Raw genomic sequence first — 24,107 nt, 5'->3', positions numbered from 1 at the left:
TAGTGTGAGGGTGTGGTGGTCATTTGTGAGATGATCTTAAAAAAAAAAAAATTAGGGCGGGGGGATTCGGGGGGGGGGGGGGGGGGGGGGGAGGGCACGGGGGATGGTTTGGGTGGAGTCTATTGTGGTATGTCAGGTAAGAGTAGTTTTGTCAAAGTATCAATCAAATCTAATCATAAATAAAGAAGTTATGGCATTTTTAGCAAAATTAAATAATTTGACCTTGAGAGTCAAGGTCATTCAAAGGTCAAGGTAAAATTCAACTTGCCAGGTACAGTAACCTCATGATAGCATGAAAGTATTTGAAGTTTGAAAGCAAAAGCCTTGATACTTTAGAAGTAAAGTGGATCGAAACACAAAATTTATCCATATATTCAAAGTTACTAAGTCAAAAAAGGGCCATAATTCCGTAAAAATGACAACCAGAGTTATGCAACTTGTCCTTTTACTGTACCCTTATGATAGTTTGCGAGTGTTCCAAGTATGAAAGCAATATCTATGATACTTTAGGGGTAAAGTGGACCAAAACACAAAACTTAACCAAATTTTCAATTTTCTAAGTATAAAGGGCCCATAATTCCGTCCAAATGCCAGTCAGAGTTACATAACTTTGCCTGCACAGTCCCCTTATGATAGTTAATAAGTGTTGCAAGTATGAAAGCAATAGCTTTGATACTGTAGGAATAAAGTGGACCTAAACACAAAACTTAAACAAATTTTCAAATTTCTAAGTATAAAAAGGGCACATAATTCTGTCAAAATGCCAGTCAGAGTTACATTACTTTGCCTGCACAGTTCCCTTATGATAGTTAGTAAATGTTGCAAGTATGAAAGCAATAGCTTTGATACTTACGTAATAAAATGGACCTAAACACAAAACTTAACCAAAATTTTCAATTTTCTAAGTATAAAAAGGGCACATAATTCTGTCAAAATGCACGCCATAGTTATCTCACTTTGCCTGCCCATTCCCCTCATGATAGTAAGTAAGTGTACCAAGTTTGAATGCAATAGCATTGATACTTTCTGAGAAAAGTGGACCTAAACGCAAAACTTAACCAAAATTTTAAATTTTCTAAGTATAAAAAGGGCACATAATTCTGTCAAAATGCACGCCAGAGTTATCTAACTTTGCCTGCCCAGTCCTCTCATGATAGTAAGTAAGTGTACCAAGTTTGAATGCAATAGCATTGATACTTTCTGAGAAAAGTGGACCTAAACGCAAAACTTAACCGGACGCCGACGCAGACGCCGACGCTAAGGTGATGACAATAGCTCATAATTTTTTTTCAAAAAATAGATGAGCTAACAATATAGAACACATTCCTTCAAGGATGCTGGCAAGGTATATCTCAAGCAATATAAAGTGCCTCCAAATAATATGATTCAGCGCACATTTAACCAGCTGAAGCCACAATTGTTATATCATTGTTAACACAATTGCACTGATGAAACTGATACAGACAGGGAAATATACTGTACATGTACATTGTACTTTATAAGGGTTAAAGAATCCAAGCAATGTCTCTGTTCAGTTCAATCAGTTGGGTCAATTCAGTATGCGCTTCTGAAATCTGTCAATTTAATACAGATAACAATAGGACGTTTAATATTAACACATTATGTTGTTGTTGTATCTTTTTGAAGGACAATATTCTATTTCATTTTGTCAGAATATTATCTAAAAGTTTTTTAATTAAGATGAACATCACTTACACTTAACACATAAAATTTTATAAAGTAGTCCACAAGTTTTGATGAGCAGTACAGTATTGACATAAATAAATACTTTAAATCATAAAAAGAATTGCTAGTATGAGACCAACTCCAGACATTTAGACAGTGCTTCTTAACTGAGATTCTTCTCCAGCTGAAGACTGTACTCCCAGTCTTTCAACTATTTCTATTCCATCAGGGTCGTCTTGTTCGCGCCTTTCCATTTTTTCGACCCGTTTCTCGTACAAGTCGTGACACACAAGGAAAATGACAATGAGATTCTTCACAGGGAATATGGAGATGTCCTCATCCAAACCATGCCAGAGAACAAGACGGATCCCAAGCAAAGGCATATTAACGAAGAACACGAGCATCATTTTGTGCGCCATCGCAATCTGCCGGGGTACTATTTTGTGTCCGAAATGTGCCTGGCTTAGAGTCATCAAAGGCAGGGTGGGGAGTACGAGGTTGACACAAGCGATGATGAGAATTGCTGTGTCAAAATGTCCCGGGAAATCTTTGATGGCTTCCTCATCAAACATAATGTCCAGGGCGTCGATGGAATCCAATACGTCAAATACAACTGTCGCAGTAATCTCAGCTATCATGTGCTTTCTCTCTGAATTCGACTCTGCATTGTGGTGACTGAGAAGTAGTAGAAGGAACACGAATGCTGACATAGATATTGTTATTTTCAACGTGTTCGGTCCGAAGAAGTCTTCCTCGACAAGTTTGTAAGCAAAGTCTTTGTAAATGATGGCAACTCTTGTGGCAAGGATAACACTGTACATGAACCAGGAAAAATAACCTAGTGGTAAGGAGCCAGTCTGGATTGGGGATTGGTTCCTCTGAGATTTTTTAGCCAGCTGCAGATGCCTGTATGATATTATGAAGGTAACTATCATCAGAAGCATGACAGCTATGTCAGCAACAACCCAGGAATACCAGTGGACATTTTTGTGAATTACAAGGTAATAGTTCAAAACACATCCCTGCAAGAATGCCAACAAAATGCATAAAACTCTCAGCGGTATTTGGTTCATGGACTGGCACACTTTCAGGCATATTTCAGCCATGATGTAAAATTTCCGCAGTCTTGTGTTTAAAGTGTGTATTAATACTTGCTCGTATTCAATTCTTCACCGCTGCTTGTGCTTGGAGTATATCATCTGAAATTGAAACCTTAATGTTCAATACATTTAAATCCTTATTATTAACCATTTATTGTACTGATCATTACAATGTATAATCATTAATTACAGCCTGCATAACATCACACCTGATCAATCCAACAGGTTAATTTAGGGACACACTCAGATTTTAAGCCTGTATATCTTATTTGTAAACAAGCTGGATAACTTAAGAATTAAAAAAAAAGCTGGAATTGATTTCAAAAAAAATAATTACAATATCAGAGCTAAAATATGCAAGCCAATTGTATGACCCTTAAGTGAAATTTTAGCTAAAACTTAACATAAAATTGAGTACCTTGTTGAAATGATTACTATTTAAATTGAATTAAAAGGTGTTTTTTTTTAAGTTTGTAAAAAAATTGACATACATTCTAAATTAAATTTATTCAATTTTTTAAAAAGAGCAAAATAACACTCATGGCTAATAAAATGTGTTTCTTTATTGTTAATCATCAATAAGTCATAAAAATTATAAAGCAATAGTTACACTTTTAAACAATAAAACGTGTATGGCAGACATACAGTTTAAACTACATTTTAAAAACCAAAAGCCTGCATTGGTGTTGTGCAAGCTTTTGCTTCTTTATGTCCCGGGTTAGATAAACATGACAGGCACATTTGTATATTACACCTTTTTTCTTGTAAATCAGGCTCGGTTAAAAAAAGTTATCACCACTAAATTTCTAAACTTTAAACAAGATCTGTATTTGTTGATAATGCAACTGTCCATGATTATTTATGATAAAATGCATCATGACTTAGAGTGTAAATTAATAATATTTATATAAAAAAAATCCAGACAAAAATAGCCTGTTTGGCTCTGCTTCCACTCCAAAGGTCAATCTTGTTTTGAAAGTAAACCACCTGTCCAAAAATTATTGTGTATGCTTTTACGTTGTTATTTTTAATTGAAACTTTACATGTTGCAATCAAATAATGATCAAAATAATGCCTAGTTCGAAGAAGTGCCTTACCAATAAAAAAACAGGTGCTGTGATGTTGGAGATAAGCTTTCCGTCTCACACATGATCTTTTCTGCAACAACAGGTTAATTAATGATCTGATTACAAACAATGCCCTTGGGACATGTTTGCACTGGCTTAATCTATTTAAGTAAATGACTGCCATAAACTGGGTGCTAAAATAGAGCTGCTTCTGTTTAGTAGTTTGCTAAGTTCAAAGATAAAATATATCCTGTCTAAAAATTGACAATTTTGAAAAAATAACACCTTTTTTCAATATTGAAGCAATTTGAGATCAAAACTGGGGACCCTGTGACTATATAGTAATAATGTTTCTATAAAATTAAATTTTATTAAATCGCAATTTCACAACCTCGCCAGAACAGTGGGCAGGGCTTTTTTTTCACATCAATGATAGAAAAATTAAAAAGTATTTACCCTATACATATTTACTGCTGCTTAATAATAAAAAATTAAATGAAAGCAAAGTCAACGCACAATACAATTAAGACAGCTTACAATTTTTTTACAATCATGCCGGTTAAAATTCTAGAAAATTATAGCTCTGTATCAATGTTGTATTTCATTTTGAACTTCATAGAAGATGCTTTGCATAAAAGACTACACGAATAATATAACTTTTTTTGCGAGGTGTTGCGGATATATGCAATTTCACAATCATTTAAAAAATACAATTGCATTTTAGGCACTTAAAATCCCTAAATAGTCAAAATGTTTTCAAACTAAGCCAGCAACTTCATAATGAGAATAACTTTATTTATATGCCCAGGTTGAGGACCATAGGCCGTTGAATCAAAACAAGAATCTAAATGATATGTTAAATACAAAGTAAAATGAAATACATTAAAACTGATTTGAGATAAGCGTTTCTTGTGCGAATTAAAATATTTTTTGCTTGTTATGACTTTGATCCTGGGTTAAAGAGGCCACTAAATGACCATATATAATGGCCTAACGGAGGACCAATGACCGAATGTGATAATTTTTTGTGATTGCTAATACAAAATATGCATTCATCCAGATAATCCTTCAAAACGTTTTCACATGTATTAATGAATTGCACATATATTTTTCTTTCTTCAAAATGGCTGTTGTTCACAATCTTGAAGTTTGCAACCAACATTTTCACAATTTTGAGACGTTTTAGTTGTTGTTGTTTTCATTATTTTGAAAGGTTCACAAAGATTTGAAAAGATACATGTTTTGCAGAGAATTTTCATGGATAATAATATCTTACTTTAAAACCAATAACAGAGGATTTTTCATGGATAATTATATCTTACTTTAAAACCAATAACAGAGGATTTGAAAACAATTTTAAATAAATACCAAAGACCTATAGAATCTATAGGTCTTTGTAAATACGAACTGAAAATTATAACTTAAATGATTAACAAAATAACTTAATGAAGATTTTTTTCGTCAGCAAAATAAATGGAATTCTATTAACTATACGCTATTTATTGCATACCATTATTTATACAGTCGGAATTCACAACGTCGTTTATTTTGCGTGTAGATTTTCGAATTTCGATTTAAATATCATGGCATATTTTAATAAAGGGGAAGTAACTTTGTTTATTACTGGGTAGATAAATACTACACCGAATGAGCTTAATCACAGGTGAGGTTAGCATGTGGCTGTGATAATAATTAGTGGAAACATCATTTTGAATGATAAATAATCCCCTCTCTCTCTCTCTCTCTCTCTCTCTCTCTCTCTCTCTCTCTCTCTCTCTCTCTCCTCTCCTCTCCTCTCTCTCTCTTCTCTCTCTCTCTCTCTCTCTCTCTCTCCTCTGCCTCTCTCTCTCATCTCTCTCTCTCTCTCTCTCTCTCTCTCTCTCTCTCTCTCTCTCTCTCTCTCTCTCTCTAATCACAGGTGAGGTTAGCATGTGGCTGTGATAATAATTAGTGGAAACATCATTTTGAATGATAAATAATCCCCTCTCTCTCTCGCTCTCTCTCTCTCTCTCTCTCTCTCTCTCTCTCTCTCTCTCTCTCTCTCTCTCTCTCTCTCTCTCTCTCTCTCTCTCTTCTCTCTCCTCTCTCTCTCTCTCCTCTCTCTCTCTCTCTTTCTCTCTCTTCTCTCTCTCTCTCTCTCGATTCTAGCTCTAACAGAGAAACATCACACATTGGTTCGAGTCAGTCAATGCAAGTACAAGCAAAAAGGAAGGCATCGAATTTACGCTCCCAATTAAGATGCCAACATACATATCTAATAGACGATGATGATGATGATGATGAATAGGCTATATTATATTATAGCCTCGTTATTGTTGATGAATTTGGTTATTTAGGCCTAAAACAACACTACACTGGTAATATATCAAAAGCAATTAAGGCAAATAATGAACAAGCCTTAAAAGCCTACAACCATTTATCGTCCATTTTTAGCAAAGTTAAGCTGGATATCAAAACAAAACTTTCCCTGTTCGACTCCTTAGTGGTACCAATTATTTTATATGCATCTGAAATATGGGGAATTTACAACATTGATGAAGTTGACAAACTTCATTTTAAATTTTGTAAAACTATTCTTGGTGTGCGCTCACAGACTTCTAATGCCGCTGTCTTAGGCAAACTAGGCAGATTTCCTCTCTCTATTATATGCAAACAACGGGCACTTAGTTACTGGGTTAAAATAAAACAAAATCCTGAATCTCTTATGCACACTGTTTATAATGAACAATGTTATCTTTACAATGATTTTTATTAGGGATAATAATAACAATAACAAAACTCTGTGGTGTGCCTTTGTAAAACAACAATTAGAGCATCTAGGACACGGACTTTTATTCAATAATTTTATTTACAATTTTAATTATTTAAATGATATCAACCAACGTTTAAAATACCAATTTATCCAAAATTGGCACGATACAATATTTAACCAACCGAAATTAGAGTACTATAGAATGTTTAAGACTGAATTCGCGTATGATAAATATTTAGATTGCATCAATATTAAAAATCACAAACAAAATTTATCTAGATTTAGACTTAGCGCCCATAAACTTCAAATAGAAACTGGTAGATATAATAACATTCCAAGAGACCAACGCACATGTAGACTATGTAACTCAAACGTTGTTAAATCTGAATATCACTTCTTTCTTACTTGCCCAATCTATAAAGATCTACGAACAAAATATTGTATTCGATCAAACTGGCCAAATTTAATGAAATTTAAAAACATACTATCTTGTCAACATAATAAAGTCATTAAAAATGTTTCCAGATTCATAACTGATGCCATGCAACTTCGCGAGGAAAAATCACAAGCAATTGCTGCTTCTTAAATAAATAGTGTATGTAACCCTAATAATATTGTATATATACTACTTGTTTGCTCTTTTCTTTTTTTGCTGTTATTGTTAATACGTACACGTTTGTACATAATGTCTGAACACTTTCATTGTAGTTTGTGTTTGTTTATTTGCATGATTGTATTTGTATTGTACTGATGCACTTTGATTATGCTTTGTTTACTTGTATGTAAATGGTCAAAGGCGTCTTGCCGATATACCAAATAAAAAACTTGAAACTTGAAAAACTATATTACATGTATATAGGTATCACAATCAAGGTTATTGAACACACACATACACCTACAGCATACATAACCTTCCTGTCTTGAGAATATATGACAAAGGACAGTTTCGCTTCTTAATTGTGTATACAAGTACAAAAAGAAGAGAGAAATAAATAAAATAGTTATTTTTACAATCCGTCATCTTCGTTAGCATCTTCTACGGCGTTTCTGCCATCATCGGCATCATTTAAAATACATATCTGCCTACTACGGCATCTTTTTTTTCGACAGGGTCAGTTTGGACGCCTGTGACATGTTAATGAAACAACTCATTGGGCGGATATTTGGCTTACGTATCCCCAAGGGATAAATGCGTAAGTATATAACACGAAATCCAGTCGTTTATTTCAAACTTTCAAAGATATTTTGAACAAAAATCAGTCATTTTCAATGATGTTTTAGAAACTGTCACTTTTAATTAACTCGTTCACATTTCTTTAAAAACTTGAACAACGAGTCCAAAATTACCTGGTGGCGTCCTCAGTTGATGGACAATATGTTCGTAGCAATGATTTTGGCCTTACTTGCGTGATATAATTATACCGACCGAATTTATAACCTACCTGTTGTTCGCGGTTGAGTCCAACTGTCTGTCTTCGACGGCACACTCTATCATCGACATGACGCGTAGTACGGTGTGAATATGTCCGCGTAAAATAATAAAAGTTTGTGAATCAAATTACTTATTTCCTACTTTCAAGTGATTGAATTGAACATTGACATATGCATTAACTATTATTTGTTAGTAATCATAATACGTATTTAAGTCCCAACGAGGCTCACGTTACTGAGGTTTTGTCATTAAGGTTAGCCATTTTTTATGGCAGAATTGCATGTTCATAATTTGTTTAGTGCGCTGCCGAAACCTTTTTCAAGCGATTGAATTGATATTTGAAATATATGTCAAAACCGTGAAATATCGATATGCATGACACCATTTGCACGCTGTGTGATACTTTAATTCATGAGTGCAATTAAACCTTTCATAGCCATGGCTGTAAAGCCTGTGACAAAGAGCTGTGGAATATTTTCACGTTTGTGACAAAGCTGTAGTTTAGAAATCTGTTAATAATATATTCAACACTGATATTATTTATCGGTAAAAAAAACAGTTTAAGGAATTAAATGAAATTACATTTAAGTTGAAGCTGGTCATCATTTGACTTTCACCATTCTTCAAACATTAAGGTCATTGTACTTAAGAAATAATATTTTTCTATGATGGTTTGTTGTCGAATAACCCACAATACGGAGTATAGATGCGTAGGAATTAAATCACGAGTGCGAAGCACGAGTGATTTGATAACACGCATCTATACTCCTAACTGTGGGTTATTCGACAACAAACCATCATAGAAAAATATTTTTTCGATTCTAACACGATTCTGATTGATTTGGTTCAAGCTTTTGGACGTGAACTATATTTTTCAATACTCCGCCGTTCTTAGTACAAAGTTCACTATTTAGTGACGTCATTGAATTGTACAAACATATGACGTCGTTTTCATTCATAAATATTTTGAAAATGACGTCACTTTCATAGAAAACAACAATCAAAGGAACTAAATGACGTCAAGTTTATTGATGCTACTGAAAAGCTGGCATGCTATTTATGTTTTCTTAAGTACGTTTCCTAACAAATAACATTCTTTGTAGGCGTGGTTATGCCACTTATCACCATTTATACAATTTGTTGTTTCATTACATTTATATTCATGCTACATTTATAACATTTCTTTAAGTGCGGGTTTTAGCATGTGCATTTTACTGCAATATATTATTTGCTTATTCGGAACTATTTTCGAAACATTAAGCTCCGCCCATAAGTTATCGTAGAATAACCTACACTTGATTTCCTTCTTTGGATATAGAAAACAAGTCGCGTGCCGTGTTAGAATTACTAATATAATATTTCTAGCACGTCCGCAACAGTTTAATAAATCGTGATATATTTTTTTAAGTTATCATTATGACCTGAAAATCACCAAATGTCTATATCTATACATACAAAAACAGTTGACGGTATTTGGGGGGGGCATTGCAGTCCTGGACCTCGTGTTCCGTCACGCGTCTCACTTGTACCCGGTCCCGTACCCGCATCTGTGATTTCCCGGCCCCGAAACATGGCGGCACCGACAGTACAGTGCAACAGAACGGCATTGATATGTGTAAACCGCGTGATAATTGCGATGGTATGATACATATACAGAATATTGTCGTAAACTGAAGGACACACGGTTGTTTTTTTTTTATATGTAAATCCGAAAATGAACTTGTACTAAAATTAAAGCAGTTGGGTCCATTAACCATCAATAGGGACGGATATATAAGGCGGATAAATGTGCAATATACATCTGTCAAACAATATGTTGGCATTGGATAAGCTACATATAGGCATTGTAGGCTCTAGCCTCCGACTTTTCTCAGAAATTAAATTATAAATCGCACCAAAATGAAACAAATCTTGAATTCTGAGCTGTGTTGGGGTTGAAATGAACTTAAGAATTAAAGCCTGGCGGACCCGACCAGAAACAACCGGACTAACGTTCAAATGTCACGCTTTGTAAGACCTGGTATTATTATTTGACGTTTGTTATGTTTACATTATTCGTTCGTGAACGTCTTCGAAAGCGTAAATATATACTTTCTTACACAATGACTCAGCGCAATGAAACAATTTCAAAGTTTACGCTTATTGCAAACATATTAATTTCTAAGGGGTACTTTTGAGGTATGTTTTCCTGTGACGAGACCGAAATGATATTAAACTGGGTGATGCAAACACAACGATTTGGTACACAAATTGCCATTCATGCAAAATATGTAGTGTGTAATGTAGTCATAAAAGTTTATTTGCTAGTGCTATTTTGCATGAACATTTCGTTATATATATCATAATATGATTTGATTCGAGTTTGACTCATTTGTCATATATAAACGTGTTACAAAATACAACACATTTTTGCCTCCGCACCCAAAACTTTTTGGGGACGGGAAAAAAGCATACTTGTATTTTTTGAGAAATAAAAAAGATCATCTTAACTTGACTATATTAAAGGGCATACAACCAGAAACTGCCCACGTTAATGGAATTACCTTAAACTTTTGACGAACACGACGCACTATAGCACTTAATAATGAACGAACGTGTGTCCTGTCCATAAGAAACAATAATTGAATACTGCCATTTTTATAATGCATTTACTCGGTAAAACAAATAACAAACCAAATTAAATCAGTATATTGAAAACAGAAAAAACGCAATGGAAAAGGCATGAGACAATTACGAAAAAATACCCAAGCAAAAACGAATCTGGCAAATTTTGAAAATGTTATTAATCCATAATGGCGTTTTCATTTTAATTTGACTCTTTAAACTACCAGTATGTCAAATGACCCCATCTGCAGGTAGGAGTTTTAAATAGCCAATCAATGTCGAAGATGGTCTTTCTGAAACATTCAGGTTGTTAAATTCGGCATTTATTAATTTTTGTTCGAGAAAATGGGAGTAATAACACAACCCAGACACACCGGTTCCTGTTTTAAATGTGCAATATAAACAGGTAATGATTACCGTGTATGCGTTCTTTGCTTTTCACGAAATCTGAAACAACTTTAATTTAAATGTCACCAACCAGAAATGTCCATGCGTGCGCATTAGTATGAATCGTTTAAATGAATATGTTGAAACAAATGGTTCGCCGAACGCTCTGTGACCTGTGGTTAAGGCACCCTATCGCGTATGAAGATGTGTTCTTCTTCCGATCACGACGAGGGCTGTTTGTGATCTGCCTTCGACAATGAGCCTTTGTTCGTGGGGTGTGACATCTCAATGGCACCTCTTTAAAAAGTCGGTTCATATTGGCATGTTAACAGAAATCTCGTTTGCGTCGTTCTAGACATACATTGATCACATGATTTCGCTCCGTTGCGCCCTTGGTCCAAAATAGCTATTATTATACAATGATTACTACTGTTTTATGTTGTTTTGTATTGCCCATTCGGGAATATATTTTGAAACATGTATCCAATCATTGTAGATCTTAGAAAATTGATAAAAAGTACAATATGATAAAGACTACATGTGTAAAATAATAAATCACTACGGAATTTAACACTGTCTTGAAAAGCTTTTAACAAGAAAACACGTTTTGTAATATATTTTAATATAAAACTGAATGTTGTGTACCTGTATATAAATGCATGTTTACACATTATTATAGCTTTGCAATGCACGTTCATTTCAACTGTTAACTACTTTATATATAATATGATTGTGTGTAATAACCTTTGATGAAATAGGAGATGTGCACACATACTCATTGTATAGACTCGTATATTCTTTATTTCTGCCGGATATTTAATTTTGAAAACTCAAGTGGTCGCTAAACATAGACTCAAGTTTGTTTTGCCCAATTCATAAAACATATACCTCGTTTCATGTTTACATGTATCTAGTGACATTGATTTATGAAACACATCAACTTAGATATTGACATCTCAAATAGAAAAAAAATACATGCATTATTTGAACATCTTAGAACGACCATCGTTTATAAAAAAAAATATTTGTTGTTGTTGGTATAATTTAATCATTCTATATTTTATATTTAAAAAATGAGTAACTGCGTGTTCTCATTTTGATACACTCGCTGTTTAATTGCGTAGTTGAAGTTTAAATTAGCAAATCAGGTCGTTCCGCCTCGTTAAACATATCGACCATAGTTGCGGTTGTATTTCATACACTCAGTTGAATCATGAGTACAAAATATGTGCGTGTCTGTGGTTGAGAAAACAACTTTATAGCCTATATTGATTTTACACCAAATTGCATTCGCGCAAAGGAGATGGCTTTCAACCTAAGATGGATGTTGGTTGTTTTGGTAGGAACATGTGTAATATCAGTAGTTCTTTTAAGTGTCGGCGTCTTCACTGATGCATGTAATGTTCTCTCGGTTCCGATTTACGGTGGAAAACTTCACCTAGAGGTGGGGCTGTGGTCGGTCAATACCTGTTTAGAAGCTCCTGCTATGGGATTGCAAATAATATGCAGCAAAACTTCTTGGGACTCGATAACGACAATGATGAAATTAACCTCTACATCAGGTCTGGTTAAACTATCATTTGAATATGAGTTATTTTAACTTTCTTTTCAGGGGATGAACGTAAACGAAGGACCAGTGAGGTGTTAGCAAAATGTTGATGTCTATGTAGTTACAATTGTGGATTGTTGTTTATAAAAAATTAAATAGTAGCAGGTACCTCATGAAGGTAGCATGATATACATTTATTTTGATCATGACCAGTCGATCGCTAGCTTTTTTAAGAAAAACGCCGTGATCACCATGCAATTGAAGTTGTCAGCCAGTGGTCAAAGACATAGTTTGACTGAAGAAAAAACACAGCGTTTGCCATATAATATGGTTTTATGTGGTATAAATGTGTCAAAAAAGGAACTATAAATAACAATTGTGTTCGATTCGATTTAAAGTTCATATGTCCATTTAATGGTTAAATCCGTTGTGAACGCATAATTGGTGATTAAAGGACACATACATGCGCATGTAAATTGCATATTTCACACTAGAATCCGTTAAAGCTTACCAAGAATAGCGTCTGTTTTTGGTCTCCTGTCCATTTTTTGTATATTTCGGTTAACTAGGTTCTGGGTATTTTGTAACATTGCTCGAGAACTTTTTTTGTTTTGTTTATTATAAAAAAGTAATATTTAGTGCATATAAAACATGAGGGAACAAAAAACAATACAGCGCACTCAACGCTAAAAATACCAGAATTTAATATTGAAATACATGTATGTATGATGATGTGAACCCACATTATCGGCAGTTATTGATATTAAAAAATGTAAAAAAAATAATAAGAAAACATAAATACTATATATGGCGTTGAGAGTCCAAGCGAAACCAGAAATATGACAGCATAATATTTCAATATATATTTAAGTGTTGCTTAAACGACCGACAGTTCGTCAATAAAAACACAGGTATTATTGATTCTGAATGTGAGTGTGAAAGCCTATCATCCTAGTAGTTCTTATAATACAGTCGTGTTCACTAGCGCTACTACAAATACTGCAGCAACCAGAACAACGAACTACGACGACAACTAAAACTCACTTAATTTATCACTTCCTTTCAAAATAATGTTATAAGCTCGTAGTTATATTTGACCAAATGCTATATATGTCAGGTAAGATAACCGTGTGTTTCAATCGAGTTCCAAATAAACATTCACATTGAAAAACAAACCACAAGTGTGTGAAATCATTATTGTATTTTCTGACGTGTGGATTACATTTGACTTATATCCTCAGTAGACATAAAACGGGCTTAAAATAGGATTTGTTCGTGAATATGTTGAATAACTGTTATGGACAAGTCAGGTTTGTTTTCGCAAAAGCAAACGTGTTAATATGGACACAATTTAACCATTTTTGAGATTTTAAATATATTTATACATACAAAATAACTGTTTTTCTTTGCATTACAGTTACTTTCAACCTGAAGCCGAAAATCTTTCCCTTCAATAACATTTTGTGAGTGCGTTCTCCTGTTAAAAGAACAGCCATAGCCAAATGATATATTCTGCAGCGAAGCACACACTTGATTGAAATGAACAATATTTAAAAACATCTTTACTACATAGACATCGAAATCTTGCGTTAACCACTCGAATGCATTGTTTACGTCCTTCCCCTTGATTCTTAAAAATTGGCTGTGTTTATCTTTTTAGTGGGGTCAATGGTAAGTTTTAATACTGGGTTTGATGTTTATACACAACCGTTGTTTTAATGAGCAGACAAGAAAATATCAGTGGTCTTAACATATCAGTGGTCTTAAATATCAACCTGCTTGATAGGAGTTATCGTGGCGTCAGTTGTGCTTGCATCACATTACTAGTGACGGCAGTTGTGCTTGCATCACATTACTAGTGACGGCAGTTGTGCTTGCATCACATTACTAGTGACGGCAGTTGTGCTTGAATCACATATCTAGTGACGGCAGTTGTGCTTGCATCACATTACTAGTGACGGCAGTTGTGCTTGCATCACATTACTAGTGACGGCAGTTGTGCTTGCATCACATTACTAGTGACGGCAGTTGTGCTTGCATCACATTACTAGTGACGGCAGTTGTGCTTGCATCACATTACTAGTGACGGCAGTTGTGCTTGCATCACATTACTAGTGACGGCAGTTGTGCTTGCATCACATTACTAGTGACGGCAGTTGTGCTTGCATCACATTACTAGTGACGGCAGTTGTGCTTGCATCACATTACTAGTGACGGCAGTTGTGCTTGCATCACATTACTAGTGACGGCAGTTGTGCTTGCATCACATTACTAGTGACGGCAGTTGTGCATGCATCGCATTACTAGTGACGGCAGTTGTGCTTGCATCGCATTACTAGTGACGGCAGTTGTGCTTGCATCACATTACTAGTGACGGCAGTTGTGCTTGCATCACATTACTAGTGACGGCAGTTGTGCTTGCATCACATTACTAGTGACGGCAGTTGTGCTTGCATCACATTACTAGTGACGGCAGTTGTGCTTGAATCACATTACTAGTGACGGCAGTTGTGCTTGCATCACATTACTAGTGACGGCAGTTGTGCTTGCATCACATTACTAGTGACGGCAGTTGTGCTTGCATCACATTACTAGTGACGGCAGTTGTGCTTGCATCACATTACTAGTGACGGCAGTTGTGCTTGCATCACATTACTAGTGACGGCAGTTGTGCTTGCATCACATTACTAGTGACAAAAGTCACTTCACGTTCAAAAGTTTTTTTTGCTTTAATATTTCATAATGCATAAATTTGTTGAACCACATACATCAAAGGTATTTTGATAAGACGTTATTTAATCAAAACTACGCAGCCATATGTTTTGCAAACTGATTTATAAGTACTTGTATCATCTTTATTTATTTTTAAGCCAACCTGTAAGCGAACAAAACATTAATAAAAAATGCTTATTCAAGACTTCATCAAATCGATCTGATGTTTTATTACAAAATATCTGTTCAGCTATTTCACGTTTAGAAAGCTTTTGGCATAAATGTATGTTATTGATATACCATTGATCAACAGTTTTTAATTTCGTTGTCAACAAAGCACAATCTATTTTGTTGTTCTGTTTTTTAGTTGACGATTTGCCTAACGTAACGCACTATTTACATCTCCATCTTCTGGAAGTGCAGGTAAAGGCAAAACCAACCGGGGTCTTATCGTTAAGAATATTTAAGACAGCTCTCGAACTTAGCCTTAAGGTTCATGGGAGGGATAAATTTATTAAAACTTTGCTTTGTTTTTTTTCTTCATTCAATGTGGTACACTATGGTCAAACTATATATCATTTTAAAGGTAAAGACGGATAGAATAACAATTAACACATTTTTGACATTCAATATTTTTTGCTTTATTCTTTTTTTTTTTTAATCAATACATTTTTACACTGATTTACAAAATCTCAATCTAAAGTTAGGAAGGATATGCACGACCGTAAGTTGAATAAATACAAAGCTATATACATATACAAGGTCAAGTTAGCAACATTTCACAGAAAATTATTGTCGGAAAACAACAAATGAGTTATTATTCAACTGCTTTTTTTGGATAATTTTCCTAAACAAAGTTCTAAAAATAACTAAACTGAACTACTTTTTAAAAATCCAGGTATGGTGGATAATAAGAGTCACCATTCTATTTTAAGGGCTTAATAGTTTTGCTATAACCAAATGGGAAATTTTAAACCATCTCAAATTGAAAGAAATTGCAGACGACATATAAAATTGTAAATAGATAGAAAGAAATAGGTTTGGCTAGGTAGAAATCATTGTGATAAAAGGAGAAATTGCTCATCAATAACAAGGTTTTTATGAGTTTTGTGCAAACGACTCTAGAAAGCATAGTTTTACATAGAAATACACAGCATGTTTTTTTCTTTCTTCCTTCCTGAACAACTACTGTCCTTGTACCGTTTTGAATAATGTGTTCCTTTTGGCAAATCGACTCTTTTTATACATTTGTATATCGATTCTTTCTAGCCATTTTGAAAGCGTGGCACTCGCTGTGCTCCGTAGAAAAACGTGCATTACAAATCGGTCGAAATCACGTGAAGTAGTAAGAACACGTGGTATGTGTATACACATAACTGAGAAAACACATCATTTTTTGACAGTTGGGTCGCGACTAGTAAAACAACTGTTAACATTAATCAGGAAGAGATCGCGCTTAATAACAGAAATGATCACACAGAGATATAATCACTTACCCCATTTCAAATATTTTCCAGCTGAAAATTACCCCCCCCCCCACACACACACGTCTTTTTTTAGTGTATTTGTATTGTTTTTCTGGAGCCGAAGTGCATCTCACAGAATATCCATCCGACTTCCGTTGTTTTCACTTTCGTTATTAAAAACTCCGTTTAAAAGAATTATTTTTACATTTAGGTTGTTGAAGCGAATTATTATTATATATTATCAATAAAATAGTATACCGCGATGAATTGATCGTAGTTTCGTATCGATCTTTCTGTCAGTCTGTAAGCGTACTATTTTGTGCGCAATAATACAAGTGCATGCCATTCGACAACAATTGTAAACATTGGTAAAATGCTTCTTAAGTTATTTTTTGGAGTGTTTATGAGGTCTGATCATGCAGTTTGCAAACATCAACGGAAAGATTACAATTCAATGCATTTGTCATCGTCAACCGTTTGGAATGTCAATGGCGATGAGTGAGTTTTAAGCATGTTTATTTCGATTTTATTAATTTTAAAGGGGCCTTTTCACAGATTTTGGCATTTTTTTAACTTATTCATTAAATGCTTTATATTGATAAATGTAAACATTGGATTTTAAAAGCTCCAGTAAAAAATCAAGAAAAAAAAATAAAAAAAGGAAAAGAACATTGCCCGGAGCAGGTTTCGAACCAGTGACCCCTGGAGTCCTGCCAGAGTCCTGAAGTAAAACGCTTTAGCCTACTGAGCTATTCCGCCGAGTACACATTCTTGACGTATTTTATACATTATATAAGCAATCTTCGTAGTTTCACAAAATTTAACGACAAAAACAGAACTCTCCAAATTATTCAATCGTTTCGCGTTGCAACGCTTTATAATTTTTATGTTTTAAAATCGTCAAAAGATGCATATAATGGTTATATTAGAGCATGGTTAATGTTCAGTATTACTGTTTCCTCACAAATATCATAACTAAAACGAAAACTTACGAATCTGAAACAACTTTTTTCAATTTTGTCAATTTACCAAAGCGTGAAAAGATCCCTTTAAAAATGGCTGCCCCCATCGTCATCGAGTTTTGGTATTTCTAGATATGTAAACTTTTTTTACTATTTAAGCGTAACTTGCCCTCATCAATGTCGATATTATTAACTAGTTATATAATTTTCCGACGAAATACGTTGAATAAACATTATTCAGATTTTTGAAAATAATGTCTATTTTTGTGTTAAAATCGCTTTGTATTTTGATTGATTATGTCGATGGTATGAGACGTTGCTGCACAAAATTGGTAGCACTTTGAAGGAAAACCATCCTTTTAAGCAAATGTATATACATTTTCAATGTGGCACTCTTCGTTTAGTCAAATTTGAGTTCAGTGCTAGGGGTCCCACATTTTTCAAACTGAAGCCTCTACATGAACCTTAATCGTCATGTTTGTTCTAATTGTATGTCCCATTTACTCGAAATTCGTCTTCGCGCTCTCTGATAACATTTGCATGTATCAGCTTATTATAACCTGCTGTTTACTGACATGTATGGCGTGTCAATATTTGCAACATTAAATATTTGTAAATTTGCGTGACTAAGTTGCATATGCGGTATAGTTGCAATTCATATCGTTGTGTTAAAACATACAAACATTTATGTTGCAGGTTTTAGCTATACTGGGCTGGATAGCGGGTGTGTTGGGTCTACTCATGGTGTGCACGATACTGAAAGTCGCCAAGAGACCCGTCGGAATCGCGGCCTTAATCCTATTGGGAATATCTGGTACTAAATGGAGATTGTCTGATTGATATATATTATACATTTAAGACATTTTTCTACAAAACAAATTTTATTTAAAACACCGCAGTGACATCTTCCTATTGTTATAATTTTACATCAAATATGTGACGGTATATATCATAAAAAGGTCAAATATTCAATAGAGTAATGTAAAAGTCCGAATCTTATGTGTAAATATTGTCTGAACTTACCCCCGTCCGAAACTATTGTACTGTACTATTGTTGTTGCAAGTGCGTCATCTCTTAAATGCATTGTTTTAAGCGGGATATCGTTGTAAAAAATGGGTCTTAATAGTTCTACTAACCTCTGGTAAAGGCCATACTATGTTAATTGCTAAAGTGATACTCTATTTTTGCACACAACAAACAATTCCTGAACTTTAAAAAATGGCTGCAGGCGTGAATGCAGTTTACCTCATGCGCAGTAATATCTAAAAACAAATCAATGCATCTATTATAATAAATTTTCTGGATATTAACGATAACGAATATGATTGGCTGCAGCCAAATCTGCAGCATCCGAATGTTATATCAGGTGTTTTTTTTAAATTATTACTAGAGAACTTAGATGATCCGCATAGGGCTATATTGAATTTTGGCTGTCGCCAGTTGAGGTCGACACACGACAATGAACTAGACGCACGGTACGACACTCGACTATTGACACAGAATCTCCACAGTAAACAACGTCTCGCAACAGTGGGGGGGGGGAGCTTCTGAAACCCGGTTTAAACAACTAATGCTTTGCATCGATCGTTCCAAGGCAATGGTCCAGTTGTGTTCTGTTTGGTTTGTTTGTTGTGTACTTCTGTGTACTACATTTGTTTTTCGTCTGACAGTTTGGATATTGTTTGCTTGCCTTACATAAAAGACCGCAGTAAAAGTTACAGTTTGTTGCTATTTCAGCATTTGATTGTCGGACTGTCGCACCAGTACTTAGTACGTTTTAATAATAAAAAATGTATCGATGCTGATTGTCTCGTGTAATTGTTTGTTGTCGAGTGTTGTTGAAGCGACTTCAACGGGCGATGCACACTACAATGCATTTGGCACTTACAGGATTCCATGAAAACTGCACGATAACCTATGTCAGAGAAGTCAATAATTTTATTTTTCCTTTCAAGTTTTGCTGGTGATTGCTGCATTGATTGTGAAAGTTATCTACAACGACAAGTCTAATACGGCGATTGCACAGATATACGAAAAGAAAGATAAAACTGTAACACTGGACACCTCATTTCCGTGGTCCGTTCTTTTGGTCGGTGAGTAAGAGTGTTCTCCTTTTTATGTTTAATTGTTGTGTGCGATGCACTTAGTAGTTTTCGCATTATCGTTTGCTTGCAACAAGGCGACAGGCTGCAAGACTGGTCCACTTTTCTGACTTGTATTTAGTTGTAATCAATACATTTCCTCGCAGCGTGTTTGATATATACTTCATTCGTAACCTATAAAAGACATACACAATACAGCATCGATGAGAAAAGTAGATTGCAATGAAACCGTTTAATTCAAATAAGTCTTTTGCTCGGCGATAATAATGCGGATCGTATTATACGAAAAAAAAAACACATTTCTTTATATAACATTGCAAAGTGTTCTCTAAACACACATGTACATTTTCATTTTCCACCAACAAATTAAAATCCACCAACAAATTAAAATCAATTCCAACACTCTCCCCTAATTAGTACACACAATACTTACTTATGCTTATGACTATGATTGCTACAGCGTATTAATCAGGTGTCATGTGTCCTTTGCAGGTCTAGGTGCTTTTTGCAATCTTGTCGCTGTGGGAATCTTGACACAAAACATCTGCACAAGACCTAATGAGCCAGAGGAGGTCATTACGTCCACCAACGAAAATCTTTAAACATTAACATTCTTTTTTTGTGTTTTAACTCACATGGATACTACGTGCTGAGCTTGAGCATCTGTGATCACCCTTTGTCCTTCGACCTTCGTGGTGCGTAGTGCTTTGTCGTGCGTCGTGAACATTTACCAATTGCAAATTCATGTCCCATTTTAGTCCAATCATCATAAAACTTGCTCAGAACCTGTGTTTAAATGTTATCTGGGCCGAGTTCGAAAATGTTTCCAGCCCATTGTAAAACATGACCGTCAGTGACGGGGAAATTTTCCTAATAAGGCCCTAGTTAAACAAGTGAACACTCTATAGGTCACTGTTTCTGCCCAATAATAATGATTCTTTCTACCTTGAGCGGTTAAAGGCCTTTGGCCGCGTGTGTTTTTGGCGCGAATGGAACACAATGTCAGCACTATGAACAAACGAATTAACTTCTTTAGACGTTACATTTTACAACTATGTTCAGGTGTAATTCTGATACGTTTTCCTTTTTGTACGAGAATTAAAACGAGTGATCGAATCCATTTCAACGTGTACCATTTCGCAATTTCACATTTTATTCTGTATATCTGGCAATCCACCATATACAGGCAATCAAATCTATATATAATTCTTTATCATACATCCACATTGATATCTGCTTGATATCCTGTTGCCTTTTTTTTTATCACGGTCAACAGGAAGTTCATATATCAGTCATGTCTGGAGGCTACTAAGTCTTAAGTACAATGTTTTGTTTTATTGTAAAACTGAATCAGATTTATCAAAACAAACAATTTGATACCAATATGTATTACATTTAATCCACAAACAACAACAAAAACAGAAAAAAGGTATTTTACAAATAGCAATCCTCGCCGTTATTTTATTCTAAGCCTCGCCTGATATATTACAAAACGATCAGGCAGTAACCTGTTATTCTCTATGTATCTTCCTGTGTTAGAGTTAATTCGCATTGAACGGATTGGTTTGAAGAAAAATGTGGTCTAAGACAGGTGTGTATTTTATCCCTTATTCTGTTCAATGTATTCATAAATTATTTTGCATTGTAGTTGAAATCGTTAGATATTGGTGTTAAAATTGATGATGAGATTGTATGATTTATTATATGCTGATGATATTGTACTTCTGGCCGATAATGAGCAAAACCTTCAAACACTATTAAATGTATTAAATGAATGGTGTATTAGAAATAGCATGGATATCAATGTAAGAAAAAGCAATATTGTTCACTTTCGTACAAAATCAATGCCAAGATCTAATGTTGTGTTCACTGTGGTGACTAAGTGATAGAATATGCAAATCAGTATAAATATCTGGGTTTAGTTTTGAATGCGTTTTTGGATCTTGATGTTACTGCTAAGATGGTAGCTCAGAGTTTAGTAGAGTTTAAGGTTTACTTATTGCCAAAGTTAAAATAATTGGTGGTGTACCATACGATGTCTTCACTTTACGACTCAGTTGTTTGGCCAGTCATTGCTTACGGGGCGGCTATATGGGGGCATAAATCCTTTCCATGTGTTACAGCTGTCCAGAACAGGGCAATGCGGTTTTATCTAGGAGTGGGTAAATACACCCCAAACCCTGGTGTTTCTGGAGAAATGGGTTGGACTCCAGTCCCTATCCGCCAATGGAAAGTGGTGGCAAATTACTGGGCCCGTCTTTCCACTACCAATTCCTCTAGATTAAACAAGCGCATAGCACTCTGGGCTAGCACCCAATCAGAAAGATGTAAAAATTGGTTTTACTTTGTGCAAAAGCATCTATCTCATTGCAATCTTAGACATCATTACGATGTTTCTCGACCTATAACCATAGGTGTCATTGTTAAGGACATTGAACAGTTTATGTTAAATGAATATAAAGTAGATTGGCTACATAGAAGTACTAGTAACTCTAGTAATGGTGTATCAGGTAGAGGTGGAAATAAGCTTAGAAGCTACTGTACATTTCAGCAGAACTTTGGTGTTGAGAAATATTGCAAGTTAATACTCACTAAGAGTCATAGATCGGCCCTGTGTATTTAGGTGTGGCGTTGCTCCGATTCGCCTCGAGACAGGCAGGTATGAAGGTCTGCCTGCTGACAGACGCTTCTGTCCATTTTGTAGAGATAATACACTTGAAAATGAATGCCATGTATTATTAGAATGTAGCATGTATAATGATATCAGATTTAATCTTGTTGAAAAAGCTGTTGATTCTACTCCAAATTTTATGAACATGTCGAATATCGATAAGCTGAAATCCCTTTTAATCAATGAAGGATTAACAAGAATCTTAGCCAAAACCTGCTTTTTAATTTTACAAAGAAGACAGTTTTACATGTGTAAATAAGTAGTAGTGTTGCATGTTTTATGTAAATAGCAGCGATAGTATATTTATTATCTTTGATATATAATGTACTTGTATATAGTAAGATATTCTAGTCATAAAATGATAGTATATTGAGCATCTTTGTGTATAGAACCTATTATATAGGATTAAAGATGATAAATTCTCTGTAACGCGCAATTATAGTTATATAGGTTTTAATGAAATTATTTGTATGTTATATAAATGTTTCCTATTATTTTACCATCTGAAATAACTGTTTCATTAAAATACAGAAGGCCACTGTTAACTAGTCCACTTAGGATCTGATCCTAGCTGGTAGTCGCTCTTTTACATCTTTTTTACTTTGCACATTAGTGCCAAGTTTTACAATCACCAGTGTTTTATCAACTTCAATATTTTATTGCAGGTGTTTAACAAAATGTTAACAGGGGCAATTTGGTTTTTATGATGTATGTCAATGAATCATGTATTTGTAAAAAAGGAAATAGTTTTAATTGTAATATTTCATACTTAAAATGTCTATTACAAATCTATAAGATTGGCCATGTTTGTAAATTGTGTTATTTGATGTATTTAATCATTTAGATTATTGTTGTTCATCTTGGTTCCATAATTTAAATAAAGCCCAAACGAAAAAATTACAAATTATGCAAAATTGTGTACAATTAAAAATGTTAAATGTGGAAAACAGAGTGAAACAACTTAAATTAAGTTATATGCATAAAATTTATTATGGAAAATGTCCTTCATATAACTAAGAAAAATCATCAAGATCTGGTTAAAGTAATTTCATAATACCATCTGTGACAAATGCTTATTTCAAAAAGACGTTCAAATACGTTCAAATCTACAGACTTGTTTTCCCTTCCAGAGGACATCAAACAAGTGAAAAATATTGACAAATTTAAAAGAATGGTTAAGAAACATCAACAAGACAGACAAACTGAGAGAAGTGATGACATATATATGTATTATTGATATAAGAATATAACTGTGATATAGAAACAATTTGAATCTGTGATATATAGCATTTGAATTGAAATGTTTCCATATTTGAAATAATATTTATTTAGTAAAGCCTCATGTTTGGTAATTTTATACATTTTTTGTTAAGATTGGTTTTGTTTTCGGATTGAGACAAAACGGTAGGTTATTCACATGTTTTCTCTCAATCAAACACCAAAGTATATGTGTGTAAGTAAGATCATATAACAACTTGATCATTTTTTTCTCGTACTTTTAATGGACCCCATTGGAAATAAGCTTTTAGCTTAATGGATTATCCATAGGTCAAATATAGTATTTCAATTGATAACAACTAATTTTTATAACTGTTATAATATATAGATTTAATTTA

The 24,107-nt window shown here is 34.4% G+C and overlaps 1 protein-coding gene and 1 long non-coding RNA gene across 2 annotated transcripts; one reads left to right on the top strand and one right to left on the bottom strand.

Annotated features, from left to right (window-relative positions):
• Positions 1–293: 293 nt before the first annotated feature.
• On the bottom strand, positions 294–5,432 carry LOC127882141 (uncharacterized). The gene is made up of 2 exons (XM_052430611.1): positions 5,364–5,432; positions 294–2,885 (listed from the first exon to the last, which is right to left on the bottom strand). The coding sequence occupies exon 2, from the start codon at positions 2,790–2,792 to the stop codon at positions 1,836–1,838; it is 957 nt and encodes a 318-aa protein (XP_052286571.1). The 5' UTR covers positions 2,793–2,885; positions 5,364–5,432; the 3' UTR covers positions 294–1,835.
• A 12,963-nt stretch (positions 5,433–18,395) lies between these two features.
• LOC127882151 (uncharacterized) lies at positions 18,396–23,994 on the top strand. The gene is made up of 3 exons (XR_008050426.1): positions 18,396–18,531; positions 19,674–19,811; positions 20,313–23,994. It is a non-coding gene; the product is annotated as an uncharacterized LOC127882151 (long non-coding RNA).
• The last annotated feature ends 113 nt before the right edge of the window (positions 23,995–24,107 follow it).

The sequence above is a fragment of the Dreissena polymorpha genome, chromosome 5 (assembly GCF_020536995.1).
Source record: "Dreissena polymorpha isolate Duluth1 chromosome 5, UMN_Dpol_1.0, whole genome shotgun sequence".
In the NCBI taxonomy this organism is placed as follows: Eukaryota; Metazoa; Mollusca; class Bivalvia; order Myida; family Dreissenidae; genus Dreissena; species Dreissena polymorpha.
This window is presented reverse-complemented; position numbering and strand designations above follow the sequence as displayed.

Excerpts from the sequence above, each read along its gene's own strand:
- LOC127882141 (XM_052430611.1), bottom strand. The coding sequence starts at position 2,792 with ATGGCTGAAATATGCCTGAAAGTGTGCCAGTCCATGAACCAAATACCG.